The sequence below is a fragment of the Crinia signifera genome, chromosome 11 (genome assembly GCF_055691185.1).
Source record: "Crinia signifera chromosome 11, ASM5569118v1, whole genome shotgun sequence".
NCBI lineage: Eukaryota > Metazoa > Chordata > Amphibia > Anura > Myobatrachidae > Crinia > Crinia signifera.
Window position 1 is genome coordinate 99,987,975 of NC_139227.1, and position 13,765 is coordinate 100,001,739.

At 48.5% G+C, this 13,765-nt stretch overlaps 1 protein-coding gene across 1 annotated transcript in view; it reads left to right on the forward strand.

The window, feature by feature from the left end:
- SLC67A1 (solute carrier family 67 member 1) overlaps positions 1–10,858 on the forward strand; it is a 59,681-nt gene extending 48,823 nt beyond the window's left edge. The window contains exons 8-10 of the mRNA XM_083163922.1: positions 3,124–3,225; positions 7,850–7,970; positions 8,845–10,858. Of these exons, the coding sequence (XP_083020048.1) occupies positions 3,124–3,225; positions 7,850–7,970; positions 8,845–9,032 (411 nt within the window). The 3' untranslated portion in view covers positions 9,033–10,858. The remainder of the gene's footprint in view (positions 1–3,123; positions 3,226–7,849; positions 7,971–8,844) is intronic.
- Positions 10,859–13,765: the final 2,907 nt, after the last annotated feature.

Sequence of the window (13,765 nt, forward strand, 5' to 3'; positions counted from 1 at the left end):
TGTCCAGCATACACAGATATCATATTCTATAGAATCATGCCCCATGTCCAGCATACACATATATCATATTCTATAGTCATGCCCCATGTTCAGAATACACAGAATATCATATTCTATAGAATCATGCCCCATGTCCAGCATACACATAATATCATATTCTATAGAATCATGCCCCATGTCCAGCATACACATATATCATATTCTATAGTCATGCCCCATGTTCAGAATACACAGAATATCATATTCTATAGAATCATGCCCCATGTCCAGCATACACAGAATATCATATTCTATAGTCATGCCCCATGTCCAGTTTACACAGAATATCATATTCTATAGTCATGCCCCATGTCCAGCATACACAGATATCATATACTTTAGAGTCATGCCCCATGTTTAACATATGCATTTTACCCTTTTCTATAGCCCCATGCCCAGCATACACAGATATCATATTCTATAGCCACTTATCCAGAATAACTATCTTATCATAAATTGTATCCTCATGCCCAAAATACCATAGACCCATGTCCAGCATACACACAAACAATATCGCTTACTTTGCTCCTTCTGAGAAATATAGTTTGTAACATCTCTTAAGGCCCTCATACACTAGTCCGATTTGGGCCAATTTGACCCGATTCCGACGGATCGGGCTGAGAAAAATTGTATGTGTTTGACATCAGATCCGATCGGTCCCGTGCAATCAGGTCGGACCTCTTACCCGGACCCCTCCCGGGGTCGCATGCGATACATTGGCTCAAGGGGGGTCGGGTGGCTGAACGGTGCTGCGATACATCGCAGTAGTGTATGGGCAGCTATAGCGCATGCGTTTAATATCATTAAATGATGCGCGCGGGGCATTAATGATGTCCTCCGACGTCTGTAAATACAGCTCAGTTTTAGCTATGTCATTGACAACTGCACGTATGTAGCAGGGGCAGGATGACGTCATTAAGCGATATCGTTAATGGTATCGTTCAGTCTGTAAGCACTATATCGTTTCCCTGCTAGTCCTGCAGAAATCGTTAATGATATCGTCCTTGGAGCGAATAGTCTAGTGCATAGGTGTCAATCACAAGGCCCGCGGGCCAAATCCGGCCCGCCAGACCTGCTAATGTGGCCCGCACAGCCGCCGCCAGCCTTTGGGGAGCTGGAGGGCTTGCACTAAGTGCTGCAAGAGAGGCGGTACGGCGTACCACTAAAACATAGGGTGCCGGTACCCCGTACCTCCATAAGAAATTACCCCCCCCAGGAACATTGTGCGCATGCGCGCATATGTAAGTGGCGGGGGGCGCGGCCTGTACAGGTCCACTGCCCCCTGCCACAGCAGATTTCCTATGGAGGGGAGGGGTGGGGAGCGCATCTCGCGTCTCTCCTTCCTCTCCCTCCCCTCCCTCAGCAGCAGCAGCGGCGCGGAGTTGGCGGCACGGAGATGGCGGCGGGCGGAAGCAGCGGCTGGAGCGGGAGAGAGTGAGACCAGGCTGCAGCAACCAACGGTGAGTTGTGCTGTTCTGCAGCTGGCACTGTGGGGGCATATTTGGCACTGTGGGGGCATATCTGGCACTGGGGGCATATCTGGCACTGTGGGGGCATATATGGATCTGGATGGCACTGTGGGGGCATATGGCTGGCACTGGGTGCATGTGTGGCACTGTGTGGGCATATCTGACACTGGGGGCATATCTGGCACTGTGGGGGCATATATGGATCTGTCTGGCACTGTGGGGGCATATGGCTGGCACTGGGGGCATATGTGTGGCACTGTGTGGGCATATCTGACACTGGGGGCATATCTGGCACTGTGGGGGCATATTTGGCACTGTGGGGGGCATTTCTGGCACTGGGCATATGTGTGGCACTGTGGGGGCATATCTGGCACTGTGGGGGCATACCTAGCACCGTGGGGGCATATCTGGCACTGTGGGGGCATATCTGGTTCTGTCTGGCACTGTGGGGGCATATGGCTGGCACTGGGGGCATATGTGTGGGCATATCTGACACTGGGGGCATATCTGGCACTGTGGTGGGCATATCTGGCATTGTGTGGGCATACCTAGCACTGTGGGGGCATATCTGGCACTGGGGGCATATGTGTTGCACTGTGGGGCATATGATATCTGGCACAGGGGGCATATGTGTGGCACTGTGGGGGCATATGATATATGGCACTGGGAGCATATTTGTTACACTGTGGGGCATATGACATCTGGCAAAGATACAACCGGCCCTTTGAGGGTGACCAAACTGCCGATGCGGCCCCCGATGAATTTGAGTTTGACACCCCTGGTCTAGTGTGTGCTAGAACCGAATTATCAGATGCAATAATGCAAAGTATCTGCCACCTTAACGACTGACGGGTATTAATGAAAAGTAACCAGCGAGGCCGCCTTGAGCGCAGTCCCCTGTGTGTGACCCCTGCATGGCATTGCAGGCCAGAGACTTCTGAGCAGGAATGCGGTCCTGCATTGCACACTCATTCCTGGCCTTATTGCCTTTGTACTGCTGCAGGGCTTCCACTCAGCGCTTTGTCTCGCAGGAGCGGCCCTTTGTCATTAGATATAATTCCCCCGAGCCGGCGACCTGGCTCCTCTGCACCGCACAGCGTCACTATATGTGCTGCTACTTGTCATTGAGGTGGGGTTACCCGGCTGGGTTGGTGTTTGCTCTGTTCGAGCCTGTTCCAGGCTCATTATCTCACTTACACATTGGGAGATGCTGGGAAACGGATAACATATCACAGTATTATGGAAGGGACAACCTGATAGCTGCTGTGACATAGCAGTGCTGCGCTGCGGGCTGCGCCGCGGGTGAGGAAAGTATGTACTGTGAGCCCGGATTTATTTACAAGGGCCGAGATCAACTTTCTCTCCAGCTCAGGCAAAGCCATTCCTCTGAAATGTCACATTTCTATAGACGTGCACATTGGGCCTAATTCAGAATCGCACATGATAAACGACTCGGGTCGGTATTCTCACTGCGGGCATCCCCTCCTCTAATCGCCAGTATGTATTCGGGGGTACAGGACATATCTGCCACCAGAGCTATTATACATTGCATTGTTTAGGGTATTTTTGGTTTATTATTTCTATTAATACGCAGTTTCTCCCCGTCGTTTCCTAGGTCGTCCAGGGCATCATGCTGGGTCAGCTGACTAAACGATATTCAGACGATACCTTGCTCTTACTAAGTGTGGCGGTTTCTGTGGCACTCGGACTGGGCCTGGTAAGAATCTGTTTCCTTCATAAGTCTCCTGCCCCTGACCTGACAGTTACCCCTTTCACACCGCACAAATAATCCGGGTCCAGCAACCCGGCATTCCAACCCGGGGGGAAAAAAGAATTTTATCCAGGTCAGACCCGGGTTGCTGGGCAGTGTAAATGGGTTGCGCGACCTGGTCCTTTTCACAATATAGGGAGGAGACCGCAGAGTCATCTCCAAGCACAGCCTCCTCCCTCCAGGGACGTGCAGTCAGGGGAGGCAGTGCCTCCCCTGTTATTAATGATAAAGATAATAAAATACAAAGAAAATACTTATGACACATTATGTGTCATAAGTATATGCTTTATATAATCCTATTCATTTTTACACCATAATTTTTGTTTAAAGTTCGTATCGGAGGCATTGGGAGCCGTGCCTCCGGCTATCAATGTCAGGATCCAGAAACAGGGGGTGGGGAGGGGGCGGTGCCAAGCAGCAGGCTGCAAAATCCCATTAAAAAAACCTGTACAGGCGGCACCTATAGCGGTGCCTCAGTGACAGGGGGTGCTTGTCCTGTCACTGAGGCAGCTATGATTGGTCTCAATGCTGCCTGTCAGCGTATCAGAAGCAACCCATCTGCATCTGCACCCTCCGCACCGCCCCCCCCCCCCTCCCTCCCCACACTGTGGGTGCAAGAACCTCCGCACCAACCCCCCTCCCTCCCTTCCCTGCTCGGCGGCTGCACGGACCCGAATACTTTCACCTACCAGGAGAGGGGAGCGTAAAAGCCCTCCTTCCACACCCGGATCTCTGCACCGCAGCCCCCCTCCCTGCATGTCCCGCATATAGACGGCTCCCAACCCCGTGAGCGCCTCTGCGATGCTTCTGAGCACATGGCCGCCGGCGCTGTCAGCATGGAAGGGGACACGTCCAGCCAGAGAATCCAGGAGCCCTGCCTGGAGCCTGAGGGTAAGTGGTAGCCCCAGGGCAGGGACTGTGCAGAGGGGAAAAAGCCATAGGCGGGAGGACAGTAGCAGGGGGAAATGCAGGTGCCGGGGGCCACCTGTCTGGAAGCTGGATACCGTCGGCCACTGAGTGAGAGCCGGGGAGCAGACAGTTGGAATATGTGTAAGGTGCGTTATCTGTGTAAGAGTATTTTTACTAATGTGATGCATATGTAAAGACCATTATGTGTATATGGGAATTTAATAATGTGGGTGTATAGGACATTATGTGTCATTATTTGTAAAGGTCATAAGTAATGTGGGGCATATGTGTACAGGGCTTTATGTGTATATGGGCATTCGTCATGTGGGGTATATGTGTAAGGTGTACGGGGCCAATGTGGGCTGGAGTGATGGGGGCCAATGTGGGCTGGTGTCATGGGGGACAGTGTGGGGCTAGTGTCATGGGGATAGTGGTGTGATGGGGATAGTGGTGTGATTGGACAGTGCGGGGCTGGTGTGAAGGAGGACAGTGTGGGGCTGGTGTGATGGGGACAGTGTGGGGCTGGCTGGTGTGAAGGACAGTGTGGGGCTGGTGTCATGTGGGACAGTGTGGAGCTGGTGTGATGGGGATAATGGTGTGAAGGAGGACAGTGTGGGGCTGGTGTGAAGGAGGACAGTGTGGGGCTGGTGTTAAGGGGCAGTGTGTGGCTGGTGTGATGGACAGTGTGGGGCTAATGTGAAGGGGGACAGTGTGGGGCTGGTGTGATGGGGGATAGTGGTGTGAGCATGTAGGTAAGCAGAACTTATGTAGCATAATTTGAAATAGGCAATACTGCATGTGGCTTAATGTGTAACGGGTATTATGGTGCATATGTTTGGCGCGCCTTCGGCACGTAATGTCCCTTTTTATATGGAGCATGTTGTGAATTTTAGCTTAATCCGTGTAGCATTATGTGAATTTTGGCTCAATTTGTGTAGCGTTATGTGAATTTTGGTTCAATCCGTGTAGTGTTATGTGAATTTTGGTTCAATCCATGTAGCGTTATGTAAACTTTGGCTCAATCCATGTGGCATTATGTAAACTTTGGCTCAATCCGTGTGGCATTATGTGAAAGGGGCAAGTATAACGGGGTCTACTATTTTGTTGAATAATTTGTAGAAGTGGATTATGGTGTGCTACACCTCACTCAAGACCACACACCCTTTTGAGTGGCCACACCCTCTTTTCCGGCACGCGCACAATTACAATATTCACTATTTACGCCAAGGTGGGCATGTGTACTTTAAGGGCCAGGGACTATTTTTAATCCCGTTCCCACCCTTTCTCGGCTCTCCTCCTCTCTCTCCGCTCTCTGAGCGTGCACACTGGCACAACTACCCCCCCCCCCCCCCCCCTCCGCCTATCTTGGTGCCCCCCCATGTCATTTTTTCCTGGATCTGCCCTTGTATGTATATACAGTGTATTGCTGTTGCATACTGTGTATAAGGGTACCACTGTGGAGGTTGAGCGCAGTGGCATAACCACAACAGGTGCAGTATATGCGGTTGCTCTTTGATGTTTTTAGGACCTGCCGTTCCCCTGCACCGTCATGCTGCTGCTAGTGCCTCACCAACCACTGACCTCACCGCACGTCACTGCCTCCCTCCCTTTCAATAACCCCGTGCTGCTCCGCCCCGCTCCTATGTGATGTCAGCGACCCGGCTTCTAGCCGGATCACTGAGGGGAGCAAATGCCGGGTCCCTCCCAGGTGCGACACGCTTTGAATAGACAGCATTATACCCCTGTCAGATATGATCCCGTACTTGTAGGAGGCTCCCAAATGAAGCGGGCGGGTTGGAGAGATGATAACCGGCATTCACGTACTCAATGGGTGGGGCTAAAATGCTGTGAATTATTTTGGTTCCGCCTCTCCCTCTGGCCAATGAATTGCAGCCTATGTGTGGGCGGGGCTTGATGATGTGAGAGCCCGTTTACCGAAGTTCCCTGCGGCGTCTCCTCTTTGGGCTTCTCCCGGAGAGGAGAAAAGAGAAGTCTGTGGGGGAAACCAATCAGATACTATCTATTATCTTCTAGAAGGTACTACAAAAAATGAGAAGTAGTTTTCTGAATGGTTGCCCATAGCAACGACGCATATGAAATACAACTCACATCTTGGAGTGGAGATCATCTCTAAGCGCCCAGTGAATGCTGGAAGACCATCCTTGCCTACTGCAATGGTTGAGAGGCTCCCAAAAATCAGGTCACCACCGAAACACACTCCCACCCAGAAATGTGGGCAAGTGCCATACAAGTTCTATACTATAAGCTGTATATACTGTATAGAAACCAACATTGAGTCAGGCCTGAGCGCTCCTTGTGATGTGCACACAGACAATAGTGTCCGGCTGGTGTAGCTGCGCGGAGGAGACCTACCTGTTGCTGTTACTAATTATATCACAATAACACGGAATACACTGCCTCAGAGATAACATCCTGGCAGAATCCTATTGATGTCACATAGCGTAACTGTAACAACAAGACGCAGCCTCATAGAAGATCTGTCGCTTGTAATCCAGACAGAACAAATACAGTTTTTATTTAACCTTTCCCCAATGCTTTTGTGCTAGTAAGTGTCCTCTTATTATTGTTGGATGGATGTTCTCACACACACTGTGCATTACAATTCTGCACAATACACTGACATGCCATGACAAATAACTCTGTATACACATCAGACACAACGTGCTAAGTACTGGCTAACGAGTTCCAGCCAATGAAAGATGCTTAGCCATGTATCTGTCTGTAAGGAACTAGTGCTATCACTGTCTGTAAGTACCTAGTGATAACTATCTGTAAGGAACTAGTGCTATCACTGTCTGTAAGGAACTAGTGCTATCACTGTCTGTAAAAAACTAGTGCTATCACTATCTGTAAGGAACTAGTGCTATCACTGTCTGTAAGGAACTAGTGCTATCACTATCTGTAAGGAACTAGTGCTATCACTGTCTGTAAGGACATAGTGCTATCACTGTCTGTAAGGAACTAGTGCTATCACTATCTGTAAGGAACTAGTGCTATCACTGTCTGTAAGGAGCTAGTGCTATCACTATCTGTAAGGAACTAGTGCTATCACTATCTGTAAGGACCTAGTGCTATCACTATCTGTAAGTACCTAGTGCTATCACTATCTGTAAGGAACTAGTGCTATCACTGTCTGTAAGGAGCTAGTGATATCACTGTCTGTAAGGAGCTAGTGCTATCACTGTCTGTTAGGACCTAGTGCTGTCACTATCTGTAAGGAACTAGTGCTATCACTGTGTAAGGACCTAGTGCTGTCACTATCTGTAAGGAACTAGTGCTATCACTGTCTGTAAGGAGCTAGTGCTATCACTGTCTGTAAGGAGCTAGTGCTATCACTGTGTAAGGACCTAGTGCTGTCACTGTGTAAGGAACTAGTGCTATCGCTATCTGTAAGGAACTAGTGCTATCACTGTCTGTAAGGAACTAGTGCTATCACTGTCTGTAAGGACCTAGTGCTATCACTGTGTAAGGACCTAGTGCTGTCACTATCTGTAAGGAACTAGTGCTATCACTGCTAGTGCTATCACTATTTTATAATTACCAATTGATGGTAGCGTGCGAGAGAGAACCAGCTTTGTTCCCCATGTGCTTCCGGTAACTGCTCTAGACTAACACAACGTTCCTTTTCTTCCCTATCCAGGTATTGATGACGAACGTCTTTCACTTCTGCATTATCGCACTTCCGATGATATTCACGCTGAGCGTTTCAGGAGTGATCAGCGACAGCATTCTTACCAAAGCTGTCCCCCCCTCGGAGACCGGTACGTGGCGCAGCGCATTTGTGGAAGTGTTTCTATATTACTTTCTTGTGCCACCCAATCTCCGCTTCCAACTCAGGATCATCCAATATCTGCTGTCAATATCTTGGCCATACACTATGGGCCTTATTCTAGTTCACTCTTTCTGACAAAATCCTTCTTAGATGGACAAAACCATGTGCACTGCAGGTGGGGCAGCTGTAAAATGTTCAGAGAGAATTAGATTTGGGTGGGGTATTATTTCGAAGTGAGATCTATATTGCAGTGTAAAAATAAAGCAGCCAGTATTTACCCTGCACAGAAACAAAATAACTCACCCAAATCTAATTCTCTCTGCACATTTTACAGCTGCCCCCCTGCAGTGCACATGGTTTTGTCCATCTAAGAAGGATTTTTTTCAGAAAGAGTGAACTAGAATAAGGCCCTATATCTCAAGGCAACACGGTTGGTGTAATGGTAAGCATTCCTGACATATCCTAGCGCGTAAAGTTTGTACACTCTCCCCGTGCTTGCGTGGGTTTCCTCTGGGTGCTCCAGTTTTCTACCACACTCCAAAATTAGGTTGTCTCAAGACTAGATGGGCCATGTGGTCTGCCATCACATTCTCTCACAAGAATGGCGGAGGTAATAGCGAGTTCCCCCCGATGTGTGGGATACCGGACGGACTAACTCTGACGTTTTTTGTTTTTTTTTAAAGCGGCAAAACCATGTCTCGTTAACGATTGCCCCTTTAAAGAAACTCTAGTTCTTCCGGCATCCTGCACAGCCTCCGGATTCGCACCACATTACATCCGACCGTTAAAGTCACCGAATGGAGCTCTAGCGCTGCGCCCCGTAATCTGCAACTGTCCTGAATCCTGTGCATCTTATCTCCTAGGTGCAATGCTGGGGATCTGCGCGTCGGTCCAGCCTCTCACACGGACCATCGGACCGACCATCGGAGGATATCTATATAAGCACTACGGTATCCCATCATTCGGTCTCCTAAACATTATAATTAGTCTCTTACTTTTATTCTACCTGGTAAATACCCGAACAAATCGTCTTGCCGGGAAGAGTAAATAAGATAACGAGTGAAGGGACTCTTACGTTTTAATTATGTTATATTCTATTGTAAATGAAGAAAGTGGTGCCAGGTGGCTCGGTGGTTAGCATTGCTGCATTGGCGCCATGGGCATCCCATCTGAGTGGAGTTTGTATATTATCCCGGTGCCAGAGTGTGGCGGAGAGATTCGCCAACAGACCACATTATACCGATGGCGGAATCATCTGCGGAACCTCTGCTAATGGATTCTGTGCACAGCCACAATACAGTATTCATCATTGGTACAGTCAGATGGAATCTAGTTTCCCAGCATGCATCAGGGGCGGGTTACAAGTGGAGAGGGCCTGTGTGTAGGCTCAGTGAGGGCCTCATCCTCTGTCAGGCTGCGCTGAACTATGCGTGGCGAGAATTCCATGGACGGTCAGGTGCTGAGGGGTAGGAGGGGGCACCTCAAAGTCACATTTGAACTTTTAAACATACCTCTAAATATCTTTTTACCTCCGTGGCACAAATAGGTCCGTGGCACACAGAGGCACACGTTTACTGTGCGGAGTCTGCTTCCGAGCGCGGTAACTTTCATGTGCGGTGGATGATTGTGCCACAGTTGTGTAAAGCCCAGGTATCAGATGTCCTTGTCAATGGCCTCTACTGTATTTACCTCCCTTATCCACATTTCTATTCTAACCGTAATCGTATACAAATGGTGAGACATTATCACAGCCACTACCGGCTCTCTTATTACATAACATTCCAATAGATATGATCTGTCATTGGTGGTGACTGGTGGGGACAGGGCCTGGCAGAGAGAGGCAGAATTCAGCTACAGGGCTACATAAAGCCAGGGCACAGTGAGAGGGGCACACTGCAGAGAGGGCGATAAGCCTACAGCTAGTGCAGATGTGTGGGGTACAGTGATTGTGGGGTACGGAGGTGAGGTGGAGGCTCCTCCTGCTGCCCAGGTTCCAGCTCCGCTCTGCACAAGAACCCCCCAATTTGGGCTTTCGCCAGGCTATGTAACTCCTCACTGTCACCTACAGATCCCCCCAGCTCCTATTATCTCCATATCTCCCTGTAGAATGTAAGCTCTCAAAACCAGGATTCTTTCCACCTGTCTCACGTCAGCCCCCACCCATCCTCTACCTTAGGCATGTCCAAACCGTGGCCTAGAAGCTGTTGTGAAACTACACATCCCAGCATGCTTTGCCATAGTTTTAGCATTCCCTATTAGCAAAACAGTAGCAAGGCATGATGGGACTTGTAGTTTCACAACAGCTGGGGGGCCACAGTTTGGACATGCCTGCGTCTGTGCAAGATTTTATTTTGTTATGTTGAAGCATTTTACCAATAAAACATGGCTGTGATGAATCTAATCTACGTCTGTCCTTTCCTAAATCCCTAATCTATTGACGAAACGAGATTGTCACACCAATATCCATTATTACACTGATGTCTTAATCGGAAACTAAGTAACTCATTAAGTTGTTATTATCTCCATATATAAATACAGTTTCAGAGACTCATTGAAGTGTTTCTTTTAAGTGTGACGATTCAAGAAATATCTCGCAGTGTGTTGCTTATAGATATCAATAGATATCCAATCAAATTTTTGTGCCAAATTCAGAAGAATAAGTATGCATATTGAATTTTTGTGCATGCTCCAAGAAGTGTCTTATACATAATTATTCTTACTGAAATGATTAACCAAGTATAAGTACCCCTATAGGGTTACACACGTCTAATTTATGTTGTTTTTCATGTTAGATCTATGTCAATGTGTGTCGATTTTATTCTTGAATATATGTTGAATATAATAAAAGTTAAGTTTTAGAAAAACTTTTTTTCATAAGCAGTGCCCCCAAAAAAGAGAGTACTCTTTCTTTCTCTATACCTTTCCTAAATCCCGTTTGTACAATCTGACGACGGACCTCTGCCAAACGCCACATTTATATATAGCCCTAATGGGATCGTTACACCTGAGGAAATGCCAGGGTTATTAAATGAATGGGCTTCTTCATTATTAAAAGTCTAACTGGGCCGCTGAGGGCCCAGCAAGCTCAGGCAACAGGAAGTCTCATGGGCAGGGGTTCTCAAACTCTGTCCCACACCGTTCATGTTTTCCAGGTCACCAGGCAGGTGCACAAGTGCGCTCTTTACTTAAAACATTTAAAAAGATCCACAGGTGGAGCTAATTATTTCACTTGGGATTCTGTGAGGAGACCTGTGTGGGGCCCTGAGGGCCGAGTTTGAGAACCTGTGCTCCAACTTGGTCCTTAGGACCACACACAGTGCACGTTCCCCAGGTCTCCTCACAGAATCACCAGTGAAATAATAAGCTTCACCTGTGGATCTTTTAAAATGTGTCTGTGAGTAATGAGTGCACCTGTGCACATGATGGGTGACCTGGAAAACGCAAACCGTCCGGGGTCCTGAGGACCGAGTTTGACAACCATTGGTCCAGAGGTAGCCTGCAGTATCTTACTCCAGACATTGGGCCTAATTCAGACCTGATTGTATGCTGAGAATTAGCAGGCTGGGTGATTATCGATAGACTGCGCATGTGTACAGCCCGTAATTCGCATGTGCGAAGCTGTTCTGCAATAAAATCCTGCTACTTTTTCATCGCTGGCAGTACTCAAGTTGATTGACAGGAAGCCAGCGTTTGTGAGGGGAAACTCCGTTTTATGGGAGTGTCAGGGAAAATGCAGGCGTGACCAGGCATGTGACATCAGCTCCGCCCCCAATCAGCATGATATAGCAGTCAGGGCAGGCGACAGGGGGGTCAAGGGGGACAAGTGTGACGGGCCCCAGAGATCTGAAGGGCCCCAGAGCTTCCATGCCCCGGCACGGCACTGCCTGCACTAGCTGGCCTGTCAGTGACCCTTGCATCCCAGCCATCTACTGTGCACCATCTATTTTTGGCTGAGTCTTACTGACTCACTCTGTGCCACTGCCATCTACTGTGTGTGCGCCCTGACACTCGGCCCGCAGAGCCATCTACACTGTGAGTGCGCATGTCCTGGTGCTGCAGGTGCACAAACTTACCCGCCGCTGGTTCTGTGGCCTCAGTCTCTGGCTCCTGTACTTTTACTGCGTGGGTCCTCTGTTCCACACTCTGCAAAAGACCTGCACTGCCTGCACGTAGTGCTCAGCATTCTTTTGTGAAAGTGACAGGCCAGCAGGAAGCAGCAGCCAGGAGCCAAAACAGCAGGACTGAGAACAAGAAAAGTCTGCACCTGAAAGCAGGATCTGGAGCAGCGAAAGGTTAAATGAGGCTCATGCAGAAGAGCATTGTGTGGATTTGGGATTAGCTGGGGGGGCCCCAGAAATATTATTGTACAGGGCCCCAAGATTTCTGTTGCCGGCCCTGATCGTAGTTGCCAAGTAAGTCCTGGGCTACGCACAGACCGCGCACACTGGGGAATCATTACATGGTGCGCAGTTTGCCAATGGATTTGCAGTTAATCACAGGCTTACACGGTGCGAGATCACAGTACCCCCAAAATTAGAAGCCCAGCAAACAGGTGTGAATTAGGCATATTGTTTCCCGGAGCCCCGCTCTTTCCTATACAGTCAGATCACCGGGTTGCAAAGACAGAACCAACTAGATCTCTCCACCGAACTCTGCACTGTGTGCCCTACAGCCGTCTCCATGCATGCCCTCTGGGCAGGGGGTCAGTATCCACCGACAATCAGATGTTCCCTCACCTGACCAATGTCCTGTACAGTGGCGTAACTACCGAGGGTGCAGCTGCTATGGGGCCTACAGCATACAGTAACTTTTTTCTTAAAACACACCCCTTTTACCACATGCTACATTTCGTTTGTCTGCTGCACGGCAAATATGGGACATGTGTATGCTCAGTAGCATAACTCTGCAACTGCTGTGGGGCCTGGCCGATAGGGGGACCAAGGGCCCAGCAGATGGTAGAGAAAGTGATTATTATCCGTCTCCCGTCCTCTAGTTTCCATCCTAGAATTATGAATGGACTCTCTCCTCAGTGGTAAGGAATGTTTATGATGTGATAAATGTTTTATATGATTGTAAAAGCTGCATGCTGCTCATCCCCAATAAAATGGCCGCCGTCCGCTCCTTAGTTGGCAAACACTGCACACACTGTAATAGACATACTGTATATCACCTGGACGTTCTGCCAACACATAATGGTCGCAGTAACACACTTGTGCTTACATCACAGGATAATGGCTGACATATAGGCAGCTGCTGATTTGGCACCCCACAAGATTAGGTTTTTGGCACTGCGTGAGGGGCAGAGAGAACAGGATTGAGGGCAAGGTCTCCCATCCTGATTTATCAGTTAACCATCTGGTAATGCTTGTCGATGGTAAAAGTATTCACCATCGGGTATGGACCAACAATACATTTTCTAAACATCGATGGTCAATGCCTTTTTTTTTTCATGATTGCGATTATACTCAGTATATATAAGTATATAGGTCTGTGGTAACGGCGTTGACCACTAACTGTAAAATTATTGCTGCACCAGACCCGGAGTGACACCTATTCCTTCCCATTCTTGTACTCGTAAATAAATAGTTCTGTGCTCTTCATCCTGGTTAACGTAGTTCATCTTTAGGTTATAATATTTAGGTCATGCCACGTGAAATCAGCTGCCCCCCGTAACTTTTATTGTTATATTTTTCTGTGGCAGAGATATGTGCCCCCCCCCCCCCTTAATACGGCAATCATCTACACTGTAAAATCAAACTGGTTTTGCAGTGTAAATGATTGCCG